Source organism: Tachysurus vachellii, chromosome 20 (assembly GCF_030014155.1).
Source record: "Tachysurus vachellii isolate PV-2020 chromosome 20, HZAU_Pvac_v1, whole genome shotgun sequence".
Classification (NCBI taxonomy): domain Eukaryota; kingdom Metazoa; phylum Chordata; class Actinopteri; order Siluriformes; family Bagridae; genus Tachysurus; species Tachysurus vachellii.
This window is the reverse complement of record NC_083479.1, coordinates 13,923,569-13,948,477: the sequence shown is the minus strand read 5'-3', so window position 1 is coordinate 13,948,477 and position 24,909 is coordinate 13,923,569. Positions and strand designations below refer to the sequence as shown.

Here is a 24,909-nt window from a genome sequence, read left to right as displayed (position 1 = left end):
ACTGAGCTGAATGTACGTTTATTTCTCCGTCAGCTCGAGCTGTAAGCGTGTTAGTTTGTCAGTGGTTTTGTAGTTTTGCCCTTATAGGTAGATCGTGCAGAGACGAAGGCTTTTTGGAGGCTGTTTTTCGATGCTGTATAAAGAGGAACGATCGCCTTCGATAACGTCGCTCTCGAATTTTTTAAGCCGTCGCTGTTTTCATTTTAAAAGGATGGAACACTATGATGAACACATTGGACTCTTCCATTGCTAATTGCACAAGTTTTCAATGGCAGAACTGCATCGTTTTCACTCGTTGAAGGTTTGAATTGAATTCATTCGCGTGTTGAATAGAAGTATAGTCAGTTTAAAGATCTCTTGAGTTAGTTTATGCAAATCCCTCCAGTCATAAACGATGTTTACTTGAACTATACGTATTGATATATATATGTAGGACACTTTATTTTGAACTCTGTTTAGGTTTTTTTTTTTTTATTATTGTTTATGTACTACACATATGGAATGATGAATGTGAGCAGTAAAGTTTTAGCTAGGATATTTACAGTTTATTATGGCAAGCTGACTTACGTACGACTGCTACACAGTACGCTCGGTTATTAGCATTTATTTCTGCTCATACCACTATTTTTAACCAACAGTGAGGATTTTAATATATAAGCACTTAATATTTACTTGCAGCTTTCTGCTTTCACTTTTCGCTAGGTAAAGTCCAGCATTTTAAAAAAGGTTTCTCCTACATTTTGAGACATGAACATGAAGAGATTACCATCCTTCATATCGCTCATGTACGACTGCATGTACTGACCAAAATGGTTTCCCTTGTCGATAGAGAATAGTTTTATTTCAGTGGCTCTCTTTTACCGTAAATAAGTGAATGTTTCTTGGTAAATAAATTCTGCTAGGAAGATGACGTGAGGAGGACACAAACAGACTGAAATGTACAGTACAGTTAAAAGACAAACACGTCTACATGTTCATTTTAAATGTCATTTTCAACACATCTGTTGCAGGAATTTTTTGTTTTGTTTGTTTGTTTTTTTTTAATTACAGTTGTATCTAAATCCACCAACACCAACTTCAAGTAATAATCCATAATATTTCATTTTATTCAAACTGGAATGTATAAAACTGGATGGCGTACATTGAGAGGTCACTAAGGTTGTTGAATAGACTTTATTGCCTTATAAAAATTCTTAAATAGCTCCAAGCTTTCGTCAGTTTGCTGTAGCAAACCTCGTGATAATCTTGTAGTCGAGCCATGTCCAGATCAGAGTGGACTGGAGACCAAAGCATGACCCAATTAAAACAGACAATTGGTAGGATTTATAATGGTTGGACAGGACGGGGATCAGGAGAGGGTTAAGATTTGGGTTGCTGGATGCCATTGTGACAAGGCTGAGTATAACATTTAACATGGATTAATAAACTCTATTCTCTTGTCATATGTGTTGGGATGGAATCGGAGAGTAGCTGACTGTACAGTACATACTCATGCCTCAGTAGACAGTGATGCACCTTAGCTTTCTGATGGTCTGTTTGGTCTCCAACCACCAGGTAGAAATCTCTCTCAAAGCTGTGATCTTGTACAATCCTTTAACTCTGTAAATGCTGTTCAATATAACTGTTGCCCCGTGTTCAGAGGATTTCACTTTTTCCGCTCGTTCAAGTAATCTCTCTTGGCACAAGAGCGTGTCTTACGCCCTGTAGCCAAGATCAGGGACACAGTGCTGGTGTCATACAAACTGTAGACGGTTTCAGTGAATAAAATACAGTATTTAATTCAACGCTACACGTCTTGTTGTTTTTCTTTCTTTGTTGCTTGCTGATGAATTTCTTTACCTGCTTTATACGATCCTGACACGTCAGGAAAGGCTCGAAAATGTCAGTGAGCGAGCTAATCAAAAGATCTGTGCTTCATTGAAATGCTCTCAGCCAAGGTAACGGCACAGCCTCCTACAGAGGATGCATAAGAAAATACCAAGTAACCCATGGCAACACACGAGCTGATTTAATGAAACAATATCAATGCTAAGCTCTGTATAAATGTAGCACTTTTAAAGTGTTTTTGCTCATCACTCTGTCTCTTTCAAGTAGATGATCCTATTATTTAATTCACAGTTGCTATGGAACTGAATCTTCTGCAAGACCAGAATCATTTCTCACAGTTTACAGAAGTGCATGACAAATATTTAAGAGCCGCTTTTCAAGTGTAGTCATGAATTTTAGACCCAATCAGCGTAGTTATGCTCACTTTCTTTTATCGCACAACACTACTATGTCATCGTCCATCCATCTATCCATTCATACATTTTTCAGTAACCACTTTATCCTGGTCAGGGTCACAGTCCATCTGGAACCGACCCCGTGAACACACCCTGGATGAGACACCGGTCCGTCGTCACACCTCATTCACACCCAGGGGCAAGTTAAATTACCTACTGGCATGTGTTCACCTACAGGAAACTTCAGAACCCAGTGAAATGTACGCAGACAGAAACCTGAGCTCAGGATAGGAACCAGGAGTTGCATCATCAGGATTTGTTTTCTTCAAAGATGGTAAATCATTCTAAGTTGATATTAATATCCACCCACCATCGGCAGCGGTAAACTGTTAAGGCTCTGGATTACGGATCAGAATGTTGGGGGCACAAACCCCTCTTGAGCTCTTAACTCTCTCTGCTCCAGATGTGCTGGATGATACCTGTGCTCTGACCCTGACTTCCTAACAGGCTGAGAAATAAAAGTGCATCTAACAAATAAAGGCTTCTTCTTCTTCTTCTCCTCCTTTGGTAACAGTTGGGTTTTGTGGGTGGTGGTGTCTCGGTAATTACCAGAGGCCAAAAAAAATGGAATTTGCACCTGTTTAGCATTGAATTGCTTTGTTATCTCACACTCTACGGTGGTGATTCATTGGAAAGTTCCAAAAAACAAAACCACAAATGCTTGAAAGTAAATGGTAATATCAAACCCTTCTCTGCTCTCTGAGATGCCCAAAGTGCTTATTCATAAACAGCTCAAACCACTGAAAGTCTGTGTAAGGAAAAACATCTCACATTGAAAGCCAACAGTGTCCTCATTTTATTTCAGACTTGTGGTGATACAATAATCCATTAGTTGATTTCCATTTTGTCAGGAGACTGGTATACAAATGGCTGTAGGGTACAAGAGCACTCACTCACTGACTCACTCATCTTCTACCGCTTATCCAAACTACCTCGGGTCACGGGGAGCCTGTGCCTATCTCAGGCGTCATCGGGCATCAAGGCAGTGTACACCCTGGACGGAGTGCCAACCCATCACAGGGCACACACACACTCTCATTCACTCACACAATCACACACTAGGGACAATTTTCCAGAGATGCCAATCAACCTACCATGCATGTCTTTGGACCGGGGGAGGAAACCGGAGTACCCGGAGGAAACCCCCGAGGCACGGGGAGAACATGCAAACTCCACACACACAAGGTGGAGCCGGGAATCGAACCCCCGACCCTGGAAGTGTGAGGCGAACGTGCTAACCACTAAGCCACCGGGTACAAGAGCAAAATCCAACTAAAATAATAAAACTTCATCTGCTCACCTCACAGAGTAAATGTGTCTTTGGATCTTTAGTCTAAAATTCCACACGGCAGAATAACAGAATACAAAATATCTGAAAAGTCATTAAATCTTATTGGCCAAGCTGTTATTTCTTAAGATTCTGACATTTGAGAGTAAATAAATACTGTAGTCACAAATCTCACTGCATGCTACACTAGGAAGCTTGTTGGAAAATGCAAGATATTTTGTGTTGTATTTTTATTCTTGTGCAAAATGAACACAAATGAAACGATTCGTACGAGTGTGTTTTTTCATACTGGGGTATATCTGCGCTAGAGGAAAAAATCTTTAAAAAAAAAAAAAACCTCATAAAAGCGGAGCTGTTGGGTTGCGTTCACGTAGACGCTGATAAAAGCAGCACTGATTCACAGCAGGAACATGAGAGGAGATGGACTTTTTAGGAAGATGAGAGAGTCTTTTAAGCTTTTAAGTTGTGATGCGTTGCAGGTGGCTGGTAGAAGAAAAACGTTACACTAGAGGCACCTCATCCGACAGGAAGAGAAGCGCATGAGGGCCGTGTGTCTGTAATCAAACCTACAGCTCTCTAATGTGTCTAATGAATCTCATGCATACCAAAGAGCAGGAGACCATCAAGACCATCAACAATAACTCTGACTGTTGGGAAATCAGCATTTACACACACACACACACACACACACACAACCAAACACATAGTCAAAAAGTCAGGAAGTGTTCCACAGCGGCGGCCTCTGAGCATCCATAATTAAACCAATTTCACAGCAATCATTATGATTCATATCATGTTATGTTCAAAATCTGTCCCATGTCCTCTTTTGTCCATCTTTTTTCTTCTTAATTGTCAGCTGATTTTAAACATAAGCTTGCAGTAGATATATAAACACATGTATATGTACAGTATATAAAAGTTACATAAGTAGACTGTTCTGATTGGAAACGGTTGCTTGGAAACCGGTGGTTGTGATGCACTTCACATGATGGAGAGTTGAGGAGGGAGCGAGGAGCTGATGTCACTAAGTATGGGTTTACTTCAGCAAGCACTCAGATACCGTTATACTGGAAAGTCACTCATTGTAGAAGTGCATGCACTGTTCTGTACAGCTGTAATGAATGTGCCTGAGGGGGGAGACGTGAGATGGGAAAACATCGTCTCCACTGCTGTTTTACACACAAACACACTGTTGTCTGCACTGTTGTCTGTAAATCAGCTTTAACTGCAAACATTCGAACACATTTGCTTTCTGTGAATGATAACGGTGCAAAAATAAAAAAGGAATCATTTTGAAAATGTTACTTTACAAAAATATGGTATAACACAATAAATTAATGTAGGTTTTATAACAGTGTTTATTTTTTCTTATATCACAGCATCTCCTCTGCAAATGATTTTTTTTTATTATTATTTAAAAAAACACATTTTTTCAAGATTTTTTACTTACAATTATCTTTACATTCGTGGCATTTGGCACACGTCCTTATCCAGAGTGCTTTTGTGTCTTTATCAATGAACACATTAACACTGGTTCACAAGGTTACAGACAGGTTACAGAGTACCATCAGTTTAAAACTGTTTAAACTAATTTTATTCATTTTACTAAGATTCTGTTTTTTAATCTACACACAAAACAAACTGGCAAAATAAGAGCTAGTTTAAGTGTTTTAGGAAGAGGAAGGACTTCAGTCGTCATATAAATCAGCCAGTGATTCAGATGTTCGGATATCTAGGGGAAGTTCATTCCACAAATTATAGCAAGAACAGAAAAGAGTCTTGATGTATACTTCCCTCTTACCCTGAGAGATGGTGGGACCAGTCGAGCAGTGCTGGTAGCTCTGAGGGACCGAGCTGCAGTGTGAGGAGTGATAAGAGCTTTGAGGTAAGAAGGAGCTGGTCCATTTATGGCTTTGTAGGTAAGCATCAGTGTTTTGAATCTGATGCGTTCAGCTACTGGAAGCCAGTGGAGGGAACGCAGCAGTGGGGTGATATGCGACTTTTAATGGTAAGACGTAGTTTCTGTTATCACTTTCATTACAGCAGCTACAGTATAAACAGTTTTTCCCTTCAAGCTGAAATGAGAGAAAATCATCTTGTCATGTTACTAAGAACCCTGGAAGTGCAAACTCTTCTGTCTTCAAGACTTTCCAATGTCAGAAAACTTGACCAATCAGAATCAAGAATTCAGCAGCACTATGATGTGAGTAATAACTGAATAAAATAAAGCCTCCTATAACCAACCAAATCTATTTCAAATCCAGATAAGTTTAGCTCCTTAATTTTAAAGGGTAACAATAATCTTTAATTATAGTGTACAGACAGAGAAAGGACCTGATTACAATCACCCTTCTGAGTCTGGTTCCTCCCAAGGTTTCTTCCTCATATCGTCTCAGGGAGTTTTTCCTCACAACCGTTGACCCTGGCTTGCTTATACGTGATCAATTTTAAACCTCATTTCTATTCTGATTTTTTACATTCCTGTAAAGATGTTTTGTGGCAATGTCCAAAGCACTACACAAATAGAATGGAATTGAATTCTGTCCAATATATTCTAGATAACGTAACCTCAATTCCTCACAAGCTTCAAAAAAGAATGTCATTAACATGCCTGAAGAAACTTATCTATCACATTTGTGGAAGCGTTATTGGGTAAAAATCTGTAAACGTCAGTCAGTAACTCGAATTACGATTGCAGTTGATTTCCTGCATATTCTTCAAGCTGCACCTATTTAAATCCTGCTCATTTATTCTGTGATGTCCTGAGAAAATGATGTAGAGAAACCAGCAGTTTTCATAAAGAGCTTTGGAAAGCCAAAATTCTCCATTTGTACCTCAGCTAATGGCTATAATTACTGCCAAACTGATTCACTTGTCCTTTGTTGGGCCCTTTGGCTAAATGTCTCTTCTGCTTTTTCTCTTTAAAGGTCACATTCACAAAAACAAGACGTAGGATGCATCAGCTTGGAATAATCCACCTGTAGAGTTTACAGAAGCAAAGAGAGAGAGAGAGAGACAGTGCCGTAGAGACAGAAGACTTCTTCATGGCTATGAATGAATAGAGCAGTTTTTAAATCTCTCATTCAATAAGCAACTAAAGAGCAGAAAACAGAACAGGCTTAACCTGGCTCAGGATTGTGCAAGAAGTCGTCATAGAGTCATAGAGTTGATCTGTTCTGCAGTGATGAATGCAAGCAGACACACGTTATCCATCCAGTAAGAGAAATCACCTCGTTACAGCAGTGAACGGATGAGATTAAATCATGCAGACAATTGAGATGTCTTCTCTCTGACACTCTGACTGCTCACACACACACACACACACACACACACACACAAATTGTACAGCAGTGTGTCCAGGTAATGAGACGAAGTGAGACAACTTCATTATATTCGTGACATAATGCATGTGCAGAATATAATATTTGTTCCAGGGTGCAGAAGAAAGGCTAAATATTTCCTAATACACAAGAGATTCTTGTGTATATAGTTCAAAATTGAATCTAGTTCAAAACAAGCTACAGTACTCCTATGACGATTAGCTAGATGCTGTAAGACTTAGATAGACATTTCAGGTGCCAGACTGAAAAGCAAAACCGTCATTGCATTGGTCTTATATCGTTTCATTCTTTCAGCGACGAACAATTAGCAGTTTTTCCTCGTTCCATTTCATTATACTTTCATTACTGTGTTGCAGCAGTTTCTGTGTATTATATTAAAGCACTATATGAACAAATTAATGCTTAATGTAATCATTCTTAAGGGCATTGAAGTCATGCCACACTGAAGCGCAGTCACTGTTTAAACCCAGCCCTTCGTCGTACGTGGGTTTTATCAGAGACGTCTTGTTCCAGGAAGGACGTCTCTGATAAAACCCACGTACGACGAAGGGCTGGGTTTAAACAGTGACTGCGCTTTAGTGTGGCATGCTTCAATGCCCTTAAATTCTTTTTCTTCTTCTTTTGGCTTTTCCCTTCACAGGTCGCCACAGCGAATCATCTCTCTCCACCTATCCCTATCTTCTGCATCCTCAACACTTGCACCCACTAGCTTCATATCCTCATTAATTACATCCATATACCTCCTCTTTGGCCTTCCTCTTTGCCTCCTGCCTGGCAGCTTCATGTCCAACATTCTCCTCCCAATGTACTCACTTCACTTGATTCACTACATTCACTTCTAAAGCAAAGCCAGCATTTAATTATTAAAAACACAATCCTACAGAATAAAGCGACATAAGAGTGTGAAGAATTTTGCTTTACTTTTTAGTACCAGATGTCTTACAGGTGTCCTTTACTGCTTAGAAGTGGCAGGTCTTCTTGTAAGGCTTGTGTTAGCAGTGTGGCTATGACCCTGAGCCTTTAGCATTCAAGTAAGCAGAAAGAAGCAGAAAAAAAAAACTACTTGACAAGTATCCTATTTTGAAGGTTGATTTTCCAACATCTTTTGAAAAGAGAGGGTGAAAAGGGTAGTAGACGATCACACACCAACCCCGCGATTGGTGAACGGTGAGCCATTCTGCAGGCCACAGATTTCTCATCCTCTCTGTGATCTTCAAAGATCTGCTGAGGATATTATGATGATCGCTCTGCTGCCAGAGATTTTCCATCAGCATTAATAGCATGCAGTTTGAATGTACTTCATTCTTGTTGTCCTGTCAGATTGCTATAATTTGTGATTTTAATGGTTGGCATGATGAGCCAGCTGGAAGAGCAATTGGCACTGGGATCGGTCATGACCGTTTGTCCTTTCAACTTCAATACCAAAAGTTTTGAATCCTATTACATGGCACAAACCAGTACACAAGATTTTCTCATGAGGAGTTTAAAAATAAATTACTTACCGATTGTCATTTGAAGGAGGACGAGCTTCCACGACAAAATGGTGCCAAAGAATTGGCTGTAGTTTGAGTAAAAGGAAAAAATTCATATTTAGATTTCATATTAATGAGAAAATACAGATTGACGTTTCAACCTTAAAAATTATCATCACCTAAAGGAAATATGGTATGTGGTAGAATTCCAGTTTAAGTTCAATTTAAGTTTACTACTTAAAATGTACTGGTTTGATTAGGAAATGGGAAAAAATCCAGCAAAAGACAAGAGGACTTTATATCCCTGTAGATTCAGGTCACTTTGGCCATGTGTAAATTTAAATCTTTTGTACTTCAACCGTGACCAGATTAGATGTACTAAATTAAATAATTCCTACATAATATTTACAAAAAGGTTTTAGTTGAAATTATTTTTATCTCAATGTTTAATCACTCCCTCCACTGGGATGTGGTTTGTGTCCTGTTAATATTCATTCATTCATTCATCTTCTACCGCTTATCCGAACTACCTCGGGTCACGGGGAGCCTGTGCCTATCTCAGGCGTCATCGGGCATCAAGGCAGGATACACCCTGGACAGAGTGCCAACCCATCACAGGACACACACACTCTCATTCACTCACACAATCACACACTACGGACAATTTTCCAGAGATGCCAATCAACCTACCATGCATGTCTTTGGACCGGGGGAGGAAACCGGAGTACCCCCGGAGGCAACCCCCGAGGCACCCCCGAGGCACGGGGAGAACATGCAAACTCCACACACACAAGGTGGAGGCAGGAATCGAACCCCGACCCTGGAGGTGTGAGGCGAACGTGCTAACCACTAAGCCACCGTGCCCCCCTCCTATTAATATAATGTTTACAAATATGTAAACAAATTTGTCTAGAGATCTTTTTTATGTCTGTCTTAGCCCAGTATATCTACATTTGACCTTAAAAACAATACCTTTAATTCTAACTTGGCCAACATCTTCCAAGAACTTCCCAGAAGGTCAGTCTGTCTTATTAATTGAGAAATTAATGAAATGGCCTGAAAAAACAATATCAAATGATAAGGTTAAGGAAATGTTTTTTGTGTTTGCTGGGTTTTTGGCAAAACATGGGCTGCTTTGTGTATTTGTTTAACTACACATCTCCTGGTCATGTGCAGAGCTATGGAGTTCTGGCGATGGAAAGGTTTTGTTAATTAGAAACATCTATGCAGATACAGAAAGGCTACATGAACTCTGATAAACACTCTGTACAACTGTGATGAGCAGAAAATCATCTCAAAATGCACAAAATATCACTCCCTTAGGTGGCTCAAATACAAAAGCTGAAGACCATACTGGATTACACTTCTATCAGACAAGGACCAAAAGCTGAGACTGCAGTGGCCACAGACTCACCAAAACTAGGCTATTGAAGACTTGATAAACATTGCTGGGTTTTAGTCGTTTTGCACATGCTGTACAATATTTCAGTCGTTTGCTGTTTTTGCACAAATCCTATACATTATCTCAGGGACCTGCTACTGTACTAAGTTCATTCTAGTGTTACTGCATGCAATATTGTCTGAACATACAGTATTTACACTGGTCAGCGCTATTTCTGTTTATTGTCTTTTGTGTATTGTCTTTTTTGTATTTTTTTGTATTGTCTTGTAACTTTTCGTCTGCACTGTCTTTTGTTCTGCACTGTCTTGTTGTCTTGTCCTGCACTGTTTGCACCAGGTTGCACAGTTGCACTTTATGTATCTAGGACTACTTACTACCTGTAAGTCCTTAGCTCTGTCTTTGTTTTATGTAGCACCACAATCCTGGAGAAACGTTGTCTCATTTTACTGTGTACTGCTACAGCTATATATGGTTGAAATTACAATAAAGGACTTGACTTGAATTGACTTGATCAATCTCGATTTCTCCTGAGGCTCACAGATGGTGGAATCAGAATCACGTCAACAGGCACCAGGATTTCAACGACGTGCTTCAACAAAGAATTTTAATTCTAAGAGCAGAGGGAGTCCATATCCAGTATTAGAACAGTGTTACTAATAAAGTGATCAATCAGTGTAGTTTCAAAATACTCATTATCAAGAAATGTAATGTAGCATTTTAAAAGTATGCCATGTTTTTTATAATAATGAAATAATTACATTTCTTCATATTAAGTTTTGTTGATGTCAGTTGTTTTAAGAATGAGGAGATCAAATCAAAGGAATGTGATTGTGATATTATTAGTGATCTGCATGGCGCCATCTACAGGCGAGAGCTAGTAAAGACCTTATAGAGTGGAATAGAAAATCCGGATTAGAAAGAGCGTCAGTCTGGTCACCTAGCAACCGACACTCACCTGGATAAAATGATGGCACTTGCATGATAAAGAAACAACTGCAAATGCAAACAATTCTACAAGCAATTCATACTTGGTACTCGTTATAATTGTCTCTAATAATTGTCAGCTTTTTAAAGCAACTTTTAAAGTTCACTTCTAATGTGCACTCAGAGCAATTTGCAAGGCGTTAATTGGGTGGGCGTGGTCACTGTGTATAGCCCCTCCCACTTTAAATTAAATTAAAGCAAATTAAATTGATAACAGAAGCATAAAAGTGACCACATCCCTCATTTCAGTGTGAATCTTTTTGGAAAAATTATTTTGATTTGATCATTTTATTCTTATTATTTCCATTTACAAAACTGGAACACAAAGTTTTACATTTAAATTTTTTACATTCCTTTTTTTACATTTTGATTTTTCTTATGGATTTAAAAAAACATTTTTTAAACGATTTTTAAAAAATTATCTTCATTCACTTCACTCATCCATTCCATTCAGCTACAACAATATTTTAAGTTTATTAACTTAAAAATATTTTTCAGCATTAAATTTAAGAAAATGTGTATTTAACATTGTTGTCAATATTTACATAATAATTTTAATTACTTAAACAAGTACAATTTTGTTAAACTACAATATTTTGAGACTAAGTTTTTTTTATTTTGTGCGCCGATCTTCATTCATATGTGCACATTGCTTAATAAGGAACGACTGGGAGTATGACTTGGAGATTAGTACCGGAAGTGAGGACGCGGACCTCCGGCTGTTTGGGACAGCAACACTATGGCTGAACAACACCAACTTATTGCACTTTAATTTTTAACAATGTAAACATTATTAAAGTATTTCCAATCTGTCCAGTGCCGACAGTCTAAAGTCATGTTTTAAGTAGCGGAAACATGCTGTTGTTGGTGTTTCTACACACAGGACATGACGCGACTCAGTGCCAAGAAACTTTTGGCGTGTTGTGTTTGTGCTTCAGGTTGTGTTTTTATCTTCATTACACTGCAGGTAACAAACACACAAACCTCACACACCAGCAGCAGGACACTTTCTCCTAAACGTGTGTATGCAGTCAATGTCTGATATTCATGACCAGTAAAGTCTCTCTCTCTCTCTCTCTCTCTCTCTCTCTCTCTCTCTCTCTCTCTCTCTCTCTCTCTCTCTCTCTCTCTCTCTCTCTCTCTATTTCCCTCTGTCTGTCTGTCTCTCTCTCTCTCTCTCTCTCTCTCTCTCTCTCTCTCTCTCTCTCTCTCTCTCTCTCTCTCTCTCTCTCTCTTTCTTTCTCTTCCCTCTGTCTGTCTGTCTGTCTGTCTCTCTCTTTCTTTCTCTTCCCTCTGTCTCTCTCTCTCTCTCTCTCTCTCTCTCTCTCTCTTTCCCTCTGTCTGTCTGTCTCTCTCTCTCACTCTCTCTCTCTTTCCCTCTGTCTGTCTGTGTCTCTCTCTCTCTCTCTCTCTCTCTCTCTCTCTCTCTCTCTCTCTCTCTCTCTCTTTCCCTCTGTCTGTCTGTCTCTCTCTCTCTCTCTCTCTCTCTTTCCCTCTGTCTGTCTGTCTCTCTCTCTCTCTCTCTCTCTCTCTCTCTCTCTGTCTCTTTCCCTCTGTCTGTCTCTCTCTCTCTCTCTCTCTCTCTCTCTCTCTCTCTCTCTCTCTGTCGCTCTGGCTCTCTCTCTCTCTCTCTCTCTCTCTCTCTCTCTCTCTCTCTCTTTCCCTCTGTCTGTCTGTCTGTCTCTCTCTCTGTCTTTCCCTCTGTCTCTCTCTCTCTCTCTCCCTCTCTCCCTCTCTCTCTCTCTCTCTCTCTCTCTCTCTCTCTCTCTCTCTCTCTCTCTCTTCAGGAAAAGTAAATAATGCAATCTCAAAATGTTGCCAAATGGCGTTATACACTCATTTGCATATTCAACAAATCTTAACCATTATTTGCATAACAAAACATGTATGATGAAGACTTTCCAAAGATTCAGACACTTAAAACCTTTAGAACTTTTTATTTTGCTTTACTCTTTGATCTCTGTCCCTTTTCCCCACACCCATGAACACGATGCAGTGGTTCTAGTGTAAAGTTAAACAGCAAGGACTGTGTCACACTTAGAAACACACAGAATGACTGTCAGGATAGCATGTAAACACAAACATGGATTCAGGCCAATAGCACAGATATATGATATAATGAGTATGGACCATATCTGAAACCTACAAACTCTTGGATAAAAGCTTGTCTTTTCTTATTTCTGGTATTTCTTATCTTTCCCTTTAACCACAAGTATTACATTTCTACCTTTCTGCAACCACTCTGCTCCAAACCTCCATCCATCAATCCATCCATCCATTAGTGCACGGTTTTTCAACCTAATCTCTCTCTGACACTTTTATAGCTTGGACCACAAACAATAATTTCAGCCCTTTTCCATATTTTGAGAAAAGAGCTAAGATAACAAAAAAAGCTAAAACTCATGAATTCAGTGTAGAGATTTGTAATGTAAGCTGTAAATATGAGAGGGGATCCTTTTAAATGTGTCACTTACCAAGTCCAGAGACGTGTTACCAACACATTTCTGTAGGTCTGCAAAACAAGTTTGTCATCTTTTGACTTTTAGGCTGAAGCAACTATATATGTATATATATATATATATATATATATATATATATGTATATGTATATGTATATATACGTATATATATATTTTATAGATTTGATATAGTTATTGATGGACGTAAACACACTGTTGTTTTAAATGGAAGTACAGGACGTTTCCCAGTGTGTTACCTTATATCTTAGTACATGTCTGGACTGGAACAGTGCTGTCCTAGATTCAGCCGGAGCCCACGCCAGTGGTGTGATCTGTTCTGTTTAATGGAGCGTATGAGGGTAGTGTTGGAGAGGCGAGGCTGTTGCTGTCTTGATTTGCGTTTTGTTCTTTAATTTGCATGCATACATTTTATTTTATATAAAATAAAATTCATTTTATTAGGATCCTTATACAAGGTCTTATACATGCGTTCAAAGGTTTGCATCCGTCATAATTTCTGATTGGGGAATAAAGAAAATATAATGCTTTTATACATTTTATCCACAAAACAGTTTCCAATAAGTTAGTAATAAAATGTCGGTGTCCAAGTAGGCACAGACGAGGTTGAAGAAGTGATTGTTAAAAGAGGAAAAGGCTTAGTAGACTTGGCAAAACTTTTGAACTGATCATTAAATTTATTACTATTAAAATCAAAACCATTTAACCTTTGATTTTTGATCACGTATTAATGAATTATCGAAGGTGTATCTGTGACACATCAGTCAATTACAGTTCTCTGTTGTCTGTTCTTGCACTCGGCTGTATTTGTGTTTAGGTGGTGGAGATGCTGGGCCAGTTTGAGCAGGCGGTGCACAAACTCCCCCTAAAGGACAGAGAGGACATAACACAGATCCAAGCTTTCCCTGCCAGAGCTGCAACCACTGATGATGGAGCACCTCCAGGCTCTGAGGGCCATTATCCCGTTATTGTATGGTGGTCTCCACTAACCGGAGAGCTGGGACGGCTCGGGGAGTGTGGACATAACAGATGTTTTTTTACAGTTAACAAGTCCTACTATTCCCATCCTTCTACACAGGCTTTCCTGTTTTATGGTAAGTGAGACTCGGGATTGCCGGCATGTCTGAATCATCACACATGCTTGAATTCTGCGCTTTAATTCCTTTTGTATAGATTTGTATAAAATTTTCAATGTATACATGTAACATAAAATCATGAGGTTGACTAACCAGACCCGGAAATGTGATGTCATGAGGAATCCCAAATAAAAATGCAGAAAAAGTAACTGATAAAGTAGTTACACTATATAGGCAAAATTTAGTGGACACTTGAATATCACACCCACATGTGTTTTTTTCCCCCACATTGTTGCCACATGACTGTTGCTATAGTTTGTATGCTGTAGCATTGCAGTTTCCCTTCACTGGATCTAAGGGGTTTAAACGTGTTCCAGCATGACAGTTCTGTGCGTAAATCAGATTAACGGATGTTGACACAGCGAAAGTTTTTCAGTCCTGTAACTGTAATTTGATCTGAAAAAGCTCGCTGTGATACAGTGTTCCAAATCAGTTGAGGAGAGTGAGCATAGGCAAAAGTGCATAGAAGAGTGTAGCGTGCACGATTCTGAAGCTCGTGAAAAGTGTACAATATTCATCAGATACTCTGTGGACTGTGAACGTGGAGCATGAATATAAATGTAGTATTTTGTAAAAACATTAAGAAAGCATGCTGGAAAAAGTAAGCCTGCCAACAAAATCCAGCATGTTTCTATTTCAGTAGTGTCAGAACATGTCAGTAAGGTTGTAGTCTACATTTACTAAAGATTCTGTTTTTATTCCATGAGCAAGAAATAACTTTTAAAAAAAAAACTGGGAGTCTAAAACTAATGTGCAAACATGCAACAGAAATACAAAGTAAAATACTAGTATCTAGTATATAATAATAATAATAATAATAATAATAATAATAATAATAATAATAATAATAATAACAACAATATAATTTAAGAACAGTTAGCTTAAAGGTAGAAATATTAATGTGTGAATATAAATTTAAATCTCTTGATTTGTGTGTCGTTGCTCTGCTTTAACTATTTGTTAAAGAAAAAGCTTTTGGTAGAAATATTACTCTTGGTAAAATGCAAGCATTACCTCATGGGTCTGTGTAAAAAATACTGACAAAATTCATGCTGTAGCTATAAAGCTTTAAAGTTAAGACTCTTTCTCTGTCAATAATGAAGATAAATAATTTTATACTAAACCAGCGTCCTATCAGCAGTATGGCTGTATCTAGCGATGTGAGTCTATACGAAACTGGCAGGTCAAAATGAACAGGAATCTCAGACAACGTAGAAGTTATGAAGTTATTAGACTTTGTATTTCTTTTATGCCATTTTGTCTTCTATATGAAAATGAGTATTTGAGAGATTTGAATTCTCTCCCATTAACAGTCTGACTACTAACTCAGTGTGTGGCTCACAGTTTTTGGTCCTGGTGAGTGAGTTAATCCTCAGCTCAGCTTTTACTACTGGATCTTCTGCCTTGATCTGAGCACTGAGACTCCATGAATCCTCTGACTCCATGAATCACGCCTCTCAGAGCAGAGACTGATGTTAAACCAGCTCACCCGAAATCGCTGTCCTGACATTGCACTGTGTCACAGCTGTAGTAATATAGATGAATTAATCTCCTAGCAGAAGCTGGTAACAGTAATATATCACAGAAGAGCTAAAGTATTTAAACAGGTGTCATGTCCTGGTCTGGCACCAACTGCTTCTAAGACAAATTACTGCATTCGACTAAAGCTTGTTACTCACAAGATCTGAACAAATTTAAGAAAATGTCCCCCAAACTCGTAGTTCCTGTGTTCGGTATGAACATATGACACTACATCAACAAAACAGCTGACATGAAATATCTCTTCAGTATCTTAAATGAATTTATTTGAATAGCAGCGTTTACTCTTGACGGACCGACATACACCAGCTATAACACTGACCTTACGCATCAATAAATTTATGATGACTAATGCTAGATAGCTAGGTTGTTGCTAACAACCCACACTCTTTAATGGACACATCAGTGTTTTTCCCAGTTTGTAGATTTAATTTATCGAGGTCAAAAAACAGTTCTGAGTTGATCTGAATGCAACATTAACATCACCTTAGTTTTTGAAACCTAGTCAAGTCTATAAAACAAGGAACATTAAAAGCGCTAATAAAGAGAGACTGTAGAGACTAAAGCTAATTACAGTGATTTTTAAATAAATTATTTTTTAATTTTCTAATTATTAACGGGGGTGGGGGGTTGGCACGGTGGCTTAGTGGTTAGCACGTTCGCCTCACACCTCCAGGGTTGGCGGTTCGATTCCCGCCTCCGCCTTGTGTGTGTGGAGTTTGCATGTTCTCCCCGTGCCTCGAGGGTTTCCTCCGGGTACTCCGGTTTCCTCCCCCGGTCCAAAGACATGCATGGTAGGTTGATTGGCATCTCTGGAAAATTGTCCGTAGTGTGTGATTGCGTGAGTGAATGAGAGTGTGTGTGTGTGTGCCCTGCGATGGGTTGGCACTCCGTCCAGGGTGTATCCTGCCTTGATGCCCGATGACGCCTGAGACAGGCACAGGCTCCCCGTGACCCGAGGTAGTTCGGATAAGTGGTAGAAAATGAATGAGTGAGAGAGAGAATTATTAACTGTACCACACACATTCAAGCTATTCAAGCTAATTGAATTTCATACATTTTGATTTTGAACATTTAGACACTAGTTAAAGTGACAGTCCTGGAAAAGGAAACACAGAAATTAAGATTTTCTACTCTGAATACTAGTAAAAACTCCCTCCTAATTATGTACCTGGAAAACATTGAGATTAAAATGCTTTGAGATGGGACCACATGATTTGTAATGCAGAAGAAAGGCAGACACAGAACCAAACAAAAGTAGTGCACGCTTGGTAGCAGTGCACGCTTGAAAAATCGATACGTTTTTATATGCATCACTGATGCCATGCATAATTCAGCCCATTATAGTTTTCTCTATATTTCAAACAGTTTATCCTGTTCACAGTCTAGCATTACTCCTAAATGTGTGTTGACCTTGATGTGCACTGAACATCAGTCAAGTGATTCTGATCTCCAGGGGGAGTTCAGTCTCAATTAACATGATAAGCAGCACTTGTCAGTCCTCTGTGGATAGCTGCCTCAAGCCAACTAGCTGAAAGCTGTGCCCTCTGTTCAAGTCCAGAAATAGTCCACTGGCACTAATGCACCTTTTCTTATTTAAATGCCTTGTCCTCCGAATGACCTTCAAATGGAAAAGCTTGTATTTACCTAGCTTAAACCCTATGCAGCTTTATTCTCATACAAATCTGTTTTCCAAAAAATTGTAATAGTTTACGCTGACAAGAGGAAACAAATCTGGCACAAATTGTACTGAATGCTACTGATGAAGCAGTGGGAACTGTGATCCAGTGTCCCATGACGATCTAGCTACATAACCTTTTACACTCGGAGACTGGAGGGTTTTATTCCTCTTATACCACAGCAGATTGCCATTGATTACAGGTTCATTCATTCATTCATCTTCTACCGCTTATCCGAACTACCTCGGGTCACGGGGAGCCTGTGCCTATCTCAGGCGTCATCGGGCATCAAGGCAGGATACACCCTGGACGGAGTGCCAACCCATCGCAGGGCACACACACTCACTCATTCACACACTAGGGACAATTTTCCAGAGATGCCAATCAACCTACCATGCTTGTCTTTGGACCGGGGGAGGAAACCGGAGTACCCGGAGGAAACCCCCAAGGCACGGGGAGAACATGCAAACTCCACACACACAAGGTGGAGGCGGGAATCGAACCCCGACCCTGGAGGTGTGAGGCGAACGTGCTAACCACTAAGCCACCGTGCCCCCTATGATTACAGGTTTATTTATTAAATTATTATTTATCATCATTGTATTTTATCTTTAGTCTGTTATTACAAGGTGTCCCAAAAGTCTCCATACACAGTGGAAATGAACACATTTTAGCAAAAAGTCTTTCAATAATGTTCATAGTTTGTTATGTATATATTTTATCAGATAGCCTTTAAAAACCCCTCTAATAAAAGAAGGAAGTATTAATATCATTCTCATGGCTGGATGACAGGGAAGCTGTTGCAAGGTTGTGATAGACTTTTTCAGGAATCATGGCAAGCACATCACTCACAACACTGCTGCCAAAGTGAGTGGAGACGACTTTGTGTGTGTTTACAAAGAAATGCCAATCATGTAGAGAAAGTTTTGTAAATAAAGTTCCATTTTGTTAAAAATGATTCATTTCCTCTGTAATGATTCAAATCTGTTAGACCTTAATGACTATATTATATAGATATAAAAATGTCTTATCTCTTTTAATCTAAAAGCGATTTACATTTACAGCATTGTAGCACATTTTCTTTCAAGGTACAGACTTCAGCATAGAAAGTCTCCCTTTACCAAGGAAGCAACAGCACCACTGGGCTCTTTTCCACGAGGAGTCGCCTAAGAACAACTACAAGCTCTTCCACAAGCCTCTCATCACCCTGTTCAACCACACAGCCACCTTTAGCCACCACTCCCACCTGCCTCTCACCACACAACACCTGGAGAGCCTCCATGCGCTCACCTCCCACACGTTCCTGCTCCCTCTGGCTAGGAAGAACCAGCTAAGACACACTCTGGCTCCTGTGGTGTACGTCCAGTCGGACTGCGACCCACCATCAGATCGCGATGTCTATGTGCAGGAGCTCATGAAGCACATCCCAGTCGACTCCTACGGCCAGTGCCTGCACAACAAGGATCTTCCCTTCCACTTGCGAGACTCCTCTGCCATGGATGAAGAGAGCTTCTTTCAGATCCTAGCACAGTACAAATTTATCCTAGCGTTTGAAAATGCCATCTGCGATGACTACATCACGGAGAAACTGTGGCGGCCGCTCAAGCTCGGCGTGGTTCCTGTGTACTACGGAGCCCCTAATGTTAACATGTGGCTTCCGAGTAACAGAAGTGCAATAGTGGTGGACCCAAAACAGCCTCCAGAGAAACTGGCCCAGTATATAACCAGTCTGGACAAAAATGACCAGGAGTATTTAACATACCTGGACTGGAAGCTGAAACAGGAGGTCACAAATCAGAGACTTTTTAAAGAGGTGATGGAGCGTCAGTGGGGTGTGCAGGACATCACTCAGGATAACTTTATTGATGTCTTTGAGTGCATGGTGTGTAACAGGGTGTGGGAGAACAACAACAGACAAAACAAGGTAAGCAGGTGTTGAAGTAGCCTTGACCATAAAACACCTTGTGAAATCTGCCACATGTTTCATCTCCGTCAGTTACAAGTGATGCAAATGAGCTCAGTTTATGTCTGAACATTAGCTTGGATGGTTGTGTTGTGTTTTGAGTAAACACTGTTAGAAACTGAAAAAAACTAAATGTGGGTTAACGAGCTGGAGAGTAATTAAGTCCAGTTTCATATACATGACTTACATGAGGCATTTTAAAGATACAGAATGTAGAGAAGTTCTTAGTGTTCAGTTTTGTGTGTATTAATATATTTAAAATATACTATATATCTAATATTATATACTGATAATGATAAAAGCAGAGAGCTAAAATGTAAAATTTATTAATAGCTCTACAGTGCGGGGCACGGTGGCTTAGTGGTTAGCACGTTCGCCTCACACCTCCAGGGTTCGCCTCACACACTCCGCCTAGTGTGTGTGGAGTTTGCATGTTCTCCCCAGGTTTCCTCCGGGTACTCCGGTTTCCTCCCCCGGTCCAAAGACATGCATGGTAGGTTGACTGGCATCTGTGGAAAAATTGTCCGTAGTGTGTGATTGCGTGAGTGAATGAGTGTGTGTGTGTGCGCCCTGCGATGGGTTGGCACTCCGTCCAGGGTGTATCCTGCCTTGATGCCCAATGACTGAGATAGGCACAACAATCTGCCTCATTATATCCATGATAACTGAAAGTCTGACTGGCGTTTCACTCTAATCCCTGGGCACAACTGTCACTGTTAAACTGCATGAATCTCCAGTCTGTTCTAAAAACAAATCAATTCATTCACACAGTTCTGCTGTGTTTGTTTCCACAAAGTCCAAAATAAAATTGCTTTATTGGGGTTTGGGGAAGTGCTAATCCATTTATACCAGCCCCTTACAGACCAAATGCTGTCTCGCTGCTGTGGGATGCTGAGAGTAGTTCATGAGTCATTAGTCATTCCAATGAATTGTTTAATTCAGCTGTGGTTTAATTTAACTAGCGGTGACCTGGAGCTAGTAGGAGAGGAGGCACTGTGGGGTAATAGTTAACAGTTTCATGAAGAGACAGAACAGTCTTTCTGGATTTAGTCAAAAATTTCATGATAGTGATGTTATTGTCAGTGAGGGTTTATAAAGGTGTGATCTGTGTAGAACTGCTTAGCTGTTATCACAACACTGCCTGGAAATACTGATATAGCAAAAAAGCTACAATAGGCAGTCTTTACTCTGGTCATTTGAATGATGGTCCAGGAAAACATGTTCCTATAGAAGAATTCTGGCCAGTAATGTCCGTTGACACTTAAACATTAAGAAGCCATAAATCTTTTTCTCCAAAACAACATGGAAAAGTTTTGATTTAATTCATAATATGCATAGGTATAGTTCAGGACATTTTGTACTTTTAATATTTTACCATGTGGCTGCTGCACCTTTGGTTGGAGAAAAGTTTTGCACTGCTCCTTTTTAAACCAAATGAATCGAAGAAGCAACAATAGTCATTTTTAAAATGAAGAAAGAATGCTGTATTGTTTTTCTTTGATACTTCTACTGTACTATTGCATGTATACAGTTACCATGTCAACGCCTCCATCCTCTCTTGTCCTGTCTGTAACAGGGTTTGGTCCCCAGAGTGTGGCAGGCTGAAGAACATCATCTCACATGTCCACCTCCAAAGCTGTTTGATTTTGCTGTAGATTATTCTAACAGCTCTTCTCTGCGCCACATCTGGAGAGCCAGTTATGAGCAGTCAGTGAGAGAAGCCCAAGCACTTAGACGGCTAACACTGACTAACAGGAACTTCACAGCTGCACAGTTCTGGAGGGAGGTGTTTCAGAACTGGGTAAACAAAGACTGAGACTTTACATGAAGTATGATGATCATTTAATGCTTAAAAGAGCATTTATTACATCATTGAATATTATAGCAGTTAAGAGAGTGAATGAGTGAGAGAGAGAGATAGTGTGAGAGAGAGAGGTAGTGTGAGAGAGAGAGGTAGTGTGAGAGTGTGAGTGAGTAAGAGAGAGAGATAGTGACTGTGGTAGTGAGTGTGTGTGAGAGAAAGTGACTGTGGTAGTGAGTGTGTGTGTGAGAGAGACAGACAGAGTTCTCTTACTAAAGTTAGACCTGTTTCCTCTGATCCGATGAGCAGTAAGACATTAATATGCAGGTAGGTTACAGGCTGGTATTTTCTAAACCCTGTTCAGACAACATGGGAACGTATAATATTAGGCTGATCTAGTTATTCATATTAAAATGATTTTATGCACATTTGTAATGCTTCCTACTGAGATAACCGTCTTTTTTTTTATTAACAGTTACATTTCAAAGAGGCTGAAACAACCATAAACACTACACACACACACAGAACGTGGTTTTAAATATACCATTCACCTGAACCAGCTTCTAAACTAAACTGAGATACAAGAGTCAAGGTCTCAAGTTGCTGTAGTTTTAGATGCAAGTCAGTCTTAGATGTACCTGCAGATTTGATTATTATCAGAAACAATTACGCTGCTTCAGGAAAGATGCGCAGTGCGCAAAATAAATTTTCAAATTTAGCACGGGCTAAAAGGCCACCTGAGGTGAAACCGATGGAAATCAATAGCATCAGTGTGCTGGAGAAAGCTCACATCTCCACAAATAGAGCTTTGCCCAGTGTCTATAGTTAGTGTGCTATATTTGTGCCTCAAAGGTTTTATCAGCTCTAGTAATTTTAGCCCTTAAGGGAGGGGAATTTATCCGTTTAATGCTCAATAAAATCTTGTACCAATGTATTTATATATACATATGTATATATATATATATATATATACACACTGTATATACTTTGTATGTCAAAAGGTGAACATTTAAATATAGTGCCTGTTTTGACCCCTACAGAAAAGCTGAGCGTAACCAACTGCACTGCCCTGAACTTCATGTGTTTATATGATCTAGAGTTCAACCTGGAACTGAACCTCCAGCACGTTAGTATTAAATACTCACCGTATAGATAGAAAAAAAAATTATTTAAAAAACCATATACTTGATGCCAAGCAGTATTACTTTTTCTTTGTTTGTTTGTGGAAAGTTCTGAATCTGAGATTCATAAATATATCTGTAACTAAAAATGTATTTACACAAAGTGCCTTTCTGTATCACTACTAAAAAACACATGGATTAAGTCTATGTGAATCTGCTCGTCAAATTAAAAGTTCATGTCTCTTTTTTTTTATCTCGTTGTATATATTAAATGGCATTGACTGGTGTTTCTTTTTTAATACGATAAATCTAATTCATTATTTTATTATTTATTTTCTGTAAGAAAAATAATTATTTATTATTTATTTTCTGAAAGATTCTCTTGCACAAATCTGCTCTCAATGCAAACCCAGTCACTGATGAGCTCAGTGCTGGTCCCATGTCCGGATAAAATGGGACGCTGGGCCTCCAGTATAAACCTGTGGCAAATTAATACGGCCCAGATGATCCACTGTTCTGACCCCGAACAAGGAGCAGCTGAAAGAACAACTATTGCACAAATTCTTATTTTATTATGTGTATTAGTGATGTAGCCACTAGATGGAGACACTGATTTTTTTTTATTTTATTATATTTTTTATGAGATGCACAACTCCATAATCTGGTGTCAGATCTTCCATTAAACAAGGTACATTCACCAGAAGTGAGCATTCGCTTTAGTTTTGGCTCATTATTTACTTACGATAAACCAATATTTTGGCTCATTTACTGGCAGTTAATATCTATAACGTACAAACACAGCTGTATTGAACTCATCAGGATTTATAATCGATTGTGGAAGACATACAAGTCACATTTTGGTCTAGATACACTTACTGAGGTTGTACAAAGTACTCAATAATATATAGAGGTTTTTTAAAGCATGTGAAGAGCATGTGAGAGTAATAAGGAGTCAGTCTTGCTCAATGACGGGATGTGGTTTCATTCTAATCTGTATGGATTTAATTAGACAACTTAAATAAAGGTATAAAGAAAGTTAAATACAGGGAAACGGGAAATTGTTTGGATTAGTAGAGAAACAAATGAAAACAGTATATATTCATCCCAGGTTTGTTGGTTTTCTCCTACTGTTAATACACATGTTAGAAAGTAATGTGTGTGTACAGTACGGTGCACTGCGATGAACCAGCATCCCATCCAGGATGTATTCTCTCCTCACTCCCAGTGTTTCTGTGACCCTGGCGAGGATAAACTGGCTACAGTAGACGAGTGTTAATCTTATTTTTCTTCCTGTTTTTAAAATTCTTGTTCCAATTTATCTAGATATTCTAGTCATTAGCTTTGATAGAATCAGGAAATATTTTCTTTTATATTTTACCTTTTGCCAATCATGCAGCTTTCTCAGGGGTTGGAGTGTGATCTGTGTTGGAGTTTGCACCAGTAATTTACAGTTTCTATCACCTTGCAGTTTTTCATGAATTCAGTTGAGGTAAGCAGGTTTAACCCAGCAGTCACCCGCTGCAGCAGTGCTCACACACACACACACACACACACACACACACACACACACACACACTGCAGTGCTTTTGAGCCTCCGTGATCTCTGAGGTATGGGTGGTCATTAAGCAGCCTGTTTCTGTATTTTGTTGTTGTTGCAATTAAATCCAACATGGAAAATAAAACGATAAAACAGCACACGCGGTCATCCTTTGAGGTAATGACCCTGCACGCATAAATGATGATCTTATGTTATTAAGATCATCATAAATGATGATCCTAACAACATAATTGTATCACTTTGACACCAAGCTATCAACTCTAAACAGTTTTACTACATGATGACTGTAATAAAGTCACTTGTTTGGTTTTACTGGGGACAGTTTGTTCAGGTACAAGTTTCACTTTCCTGTGAGACCAAAAGTGTAAGTGTTGGTTTGGTTTTCATCACAGTATCACTGGAAAAACTGCTGATTAAAGGGTTCATTGTGTTTCTTGTTTTATTACATTCACTCTGTGATGTGGAAAGTGATAATATATAGTGACAGAAACATAGTACTGTCAATAGCAGTTTATTAATTATATTAGATAGTAAGCAAGGTTTACTTTATATACAAGTTTAAATGTTAAAATAATTTCTATGATTTTTAAGTGACACACCACTAGCACACTACAGATCTGCAGTCTGGTCATAGCTGACTTTAACAAGCTGGTTTTACTATGACTAATCTCCTGCTTCCAGGGAATTTGCATACATTTACCTTGCAAACTAGCTTGCTTTAAAGTTAATATTTACAGTAATTTAGCTTGTACGTTTCCAGGAAATCCGATCTTGAAGTGGTGAATATATTTCTGTAATGAATAAATATGTTTGTGCGTCCACGTTTGCATAGAGGAAGAACTTTTTTTAAGGACACCACCAGCACAG

The 24,909-nt window shown here is 39.1% G+C and overlaps 2 protein-coding genes across 9 annotated transcripts in view; both read left to right on the top strand.

Moving 5' to 3' along the window:
- Positions 1-1,784, top strand: part of psd3l (pleckstrin and Sec7 domain containing 3, like) — a 117,026-nt gene extending 115,242 nt beyond the window's left edge. For all 8 annotated transcript variants that reach the window (XM_060896514.1, XM_060896515.1, XM_060896513.1 and 5 more), the window contains one exon: positions 1-1,784. This exon is cut by the window's left edge and continues 1,702 nt beyond it. The gene's annotated coding sequence lies outside the window, so the exon portion shown is untranslated.
- Positions 1,785-11,467: 9,683 nt separating this feature from the next.
- fut10 (fucosyltransferase 10) lies at positions 11,468-22,783 on the top strand. The gene is made up of 4 exons (XM_060896440.1): positions 11,468-11,736; positions 14,063-14,339; positions 18,688-19,523; positions 21,139-22,783. The coding sequence occupies exons 1-4, from the start codon at positions 11,656-11,658 to the stop codon at positions 21,376-21,378; spliced, it is 1,434 nt and encodes a 477-aa protein (XP_060752423.1). The 5' UTR covers positions 11,468-11,655; the 3' UTR covers positions 21,379-22,783.
- Positions 22,784-24,909: the final 2,126 nt, after the last annotated feature.

Bases quoted from the DNA above. Each gene is read 5' to 3' on its own strand.
- fut10 (XM_060896440.1), top strand. From the start codon at position 11,656: ATGACGCGACTCAGTGCCAAGAAACTTTTGGCGTGTTGTGTTTGTGCT. The intron at 11,737-14,062 runs GTAACAAACACA...ATTTGTGTTTAG, and splicing joins TTATCTTCATTACACTGCAG to GTGGTGGAGATGCTGGGCCA. The intron at 14,340-18,687 runs GTAAGTGAGACT...TTTTCTTTCAAG, and splicing joins ACAGGCTTTCCTGTTTTATG to GTACAGACTTCAGCATAGAA.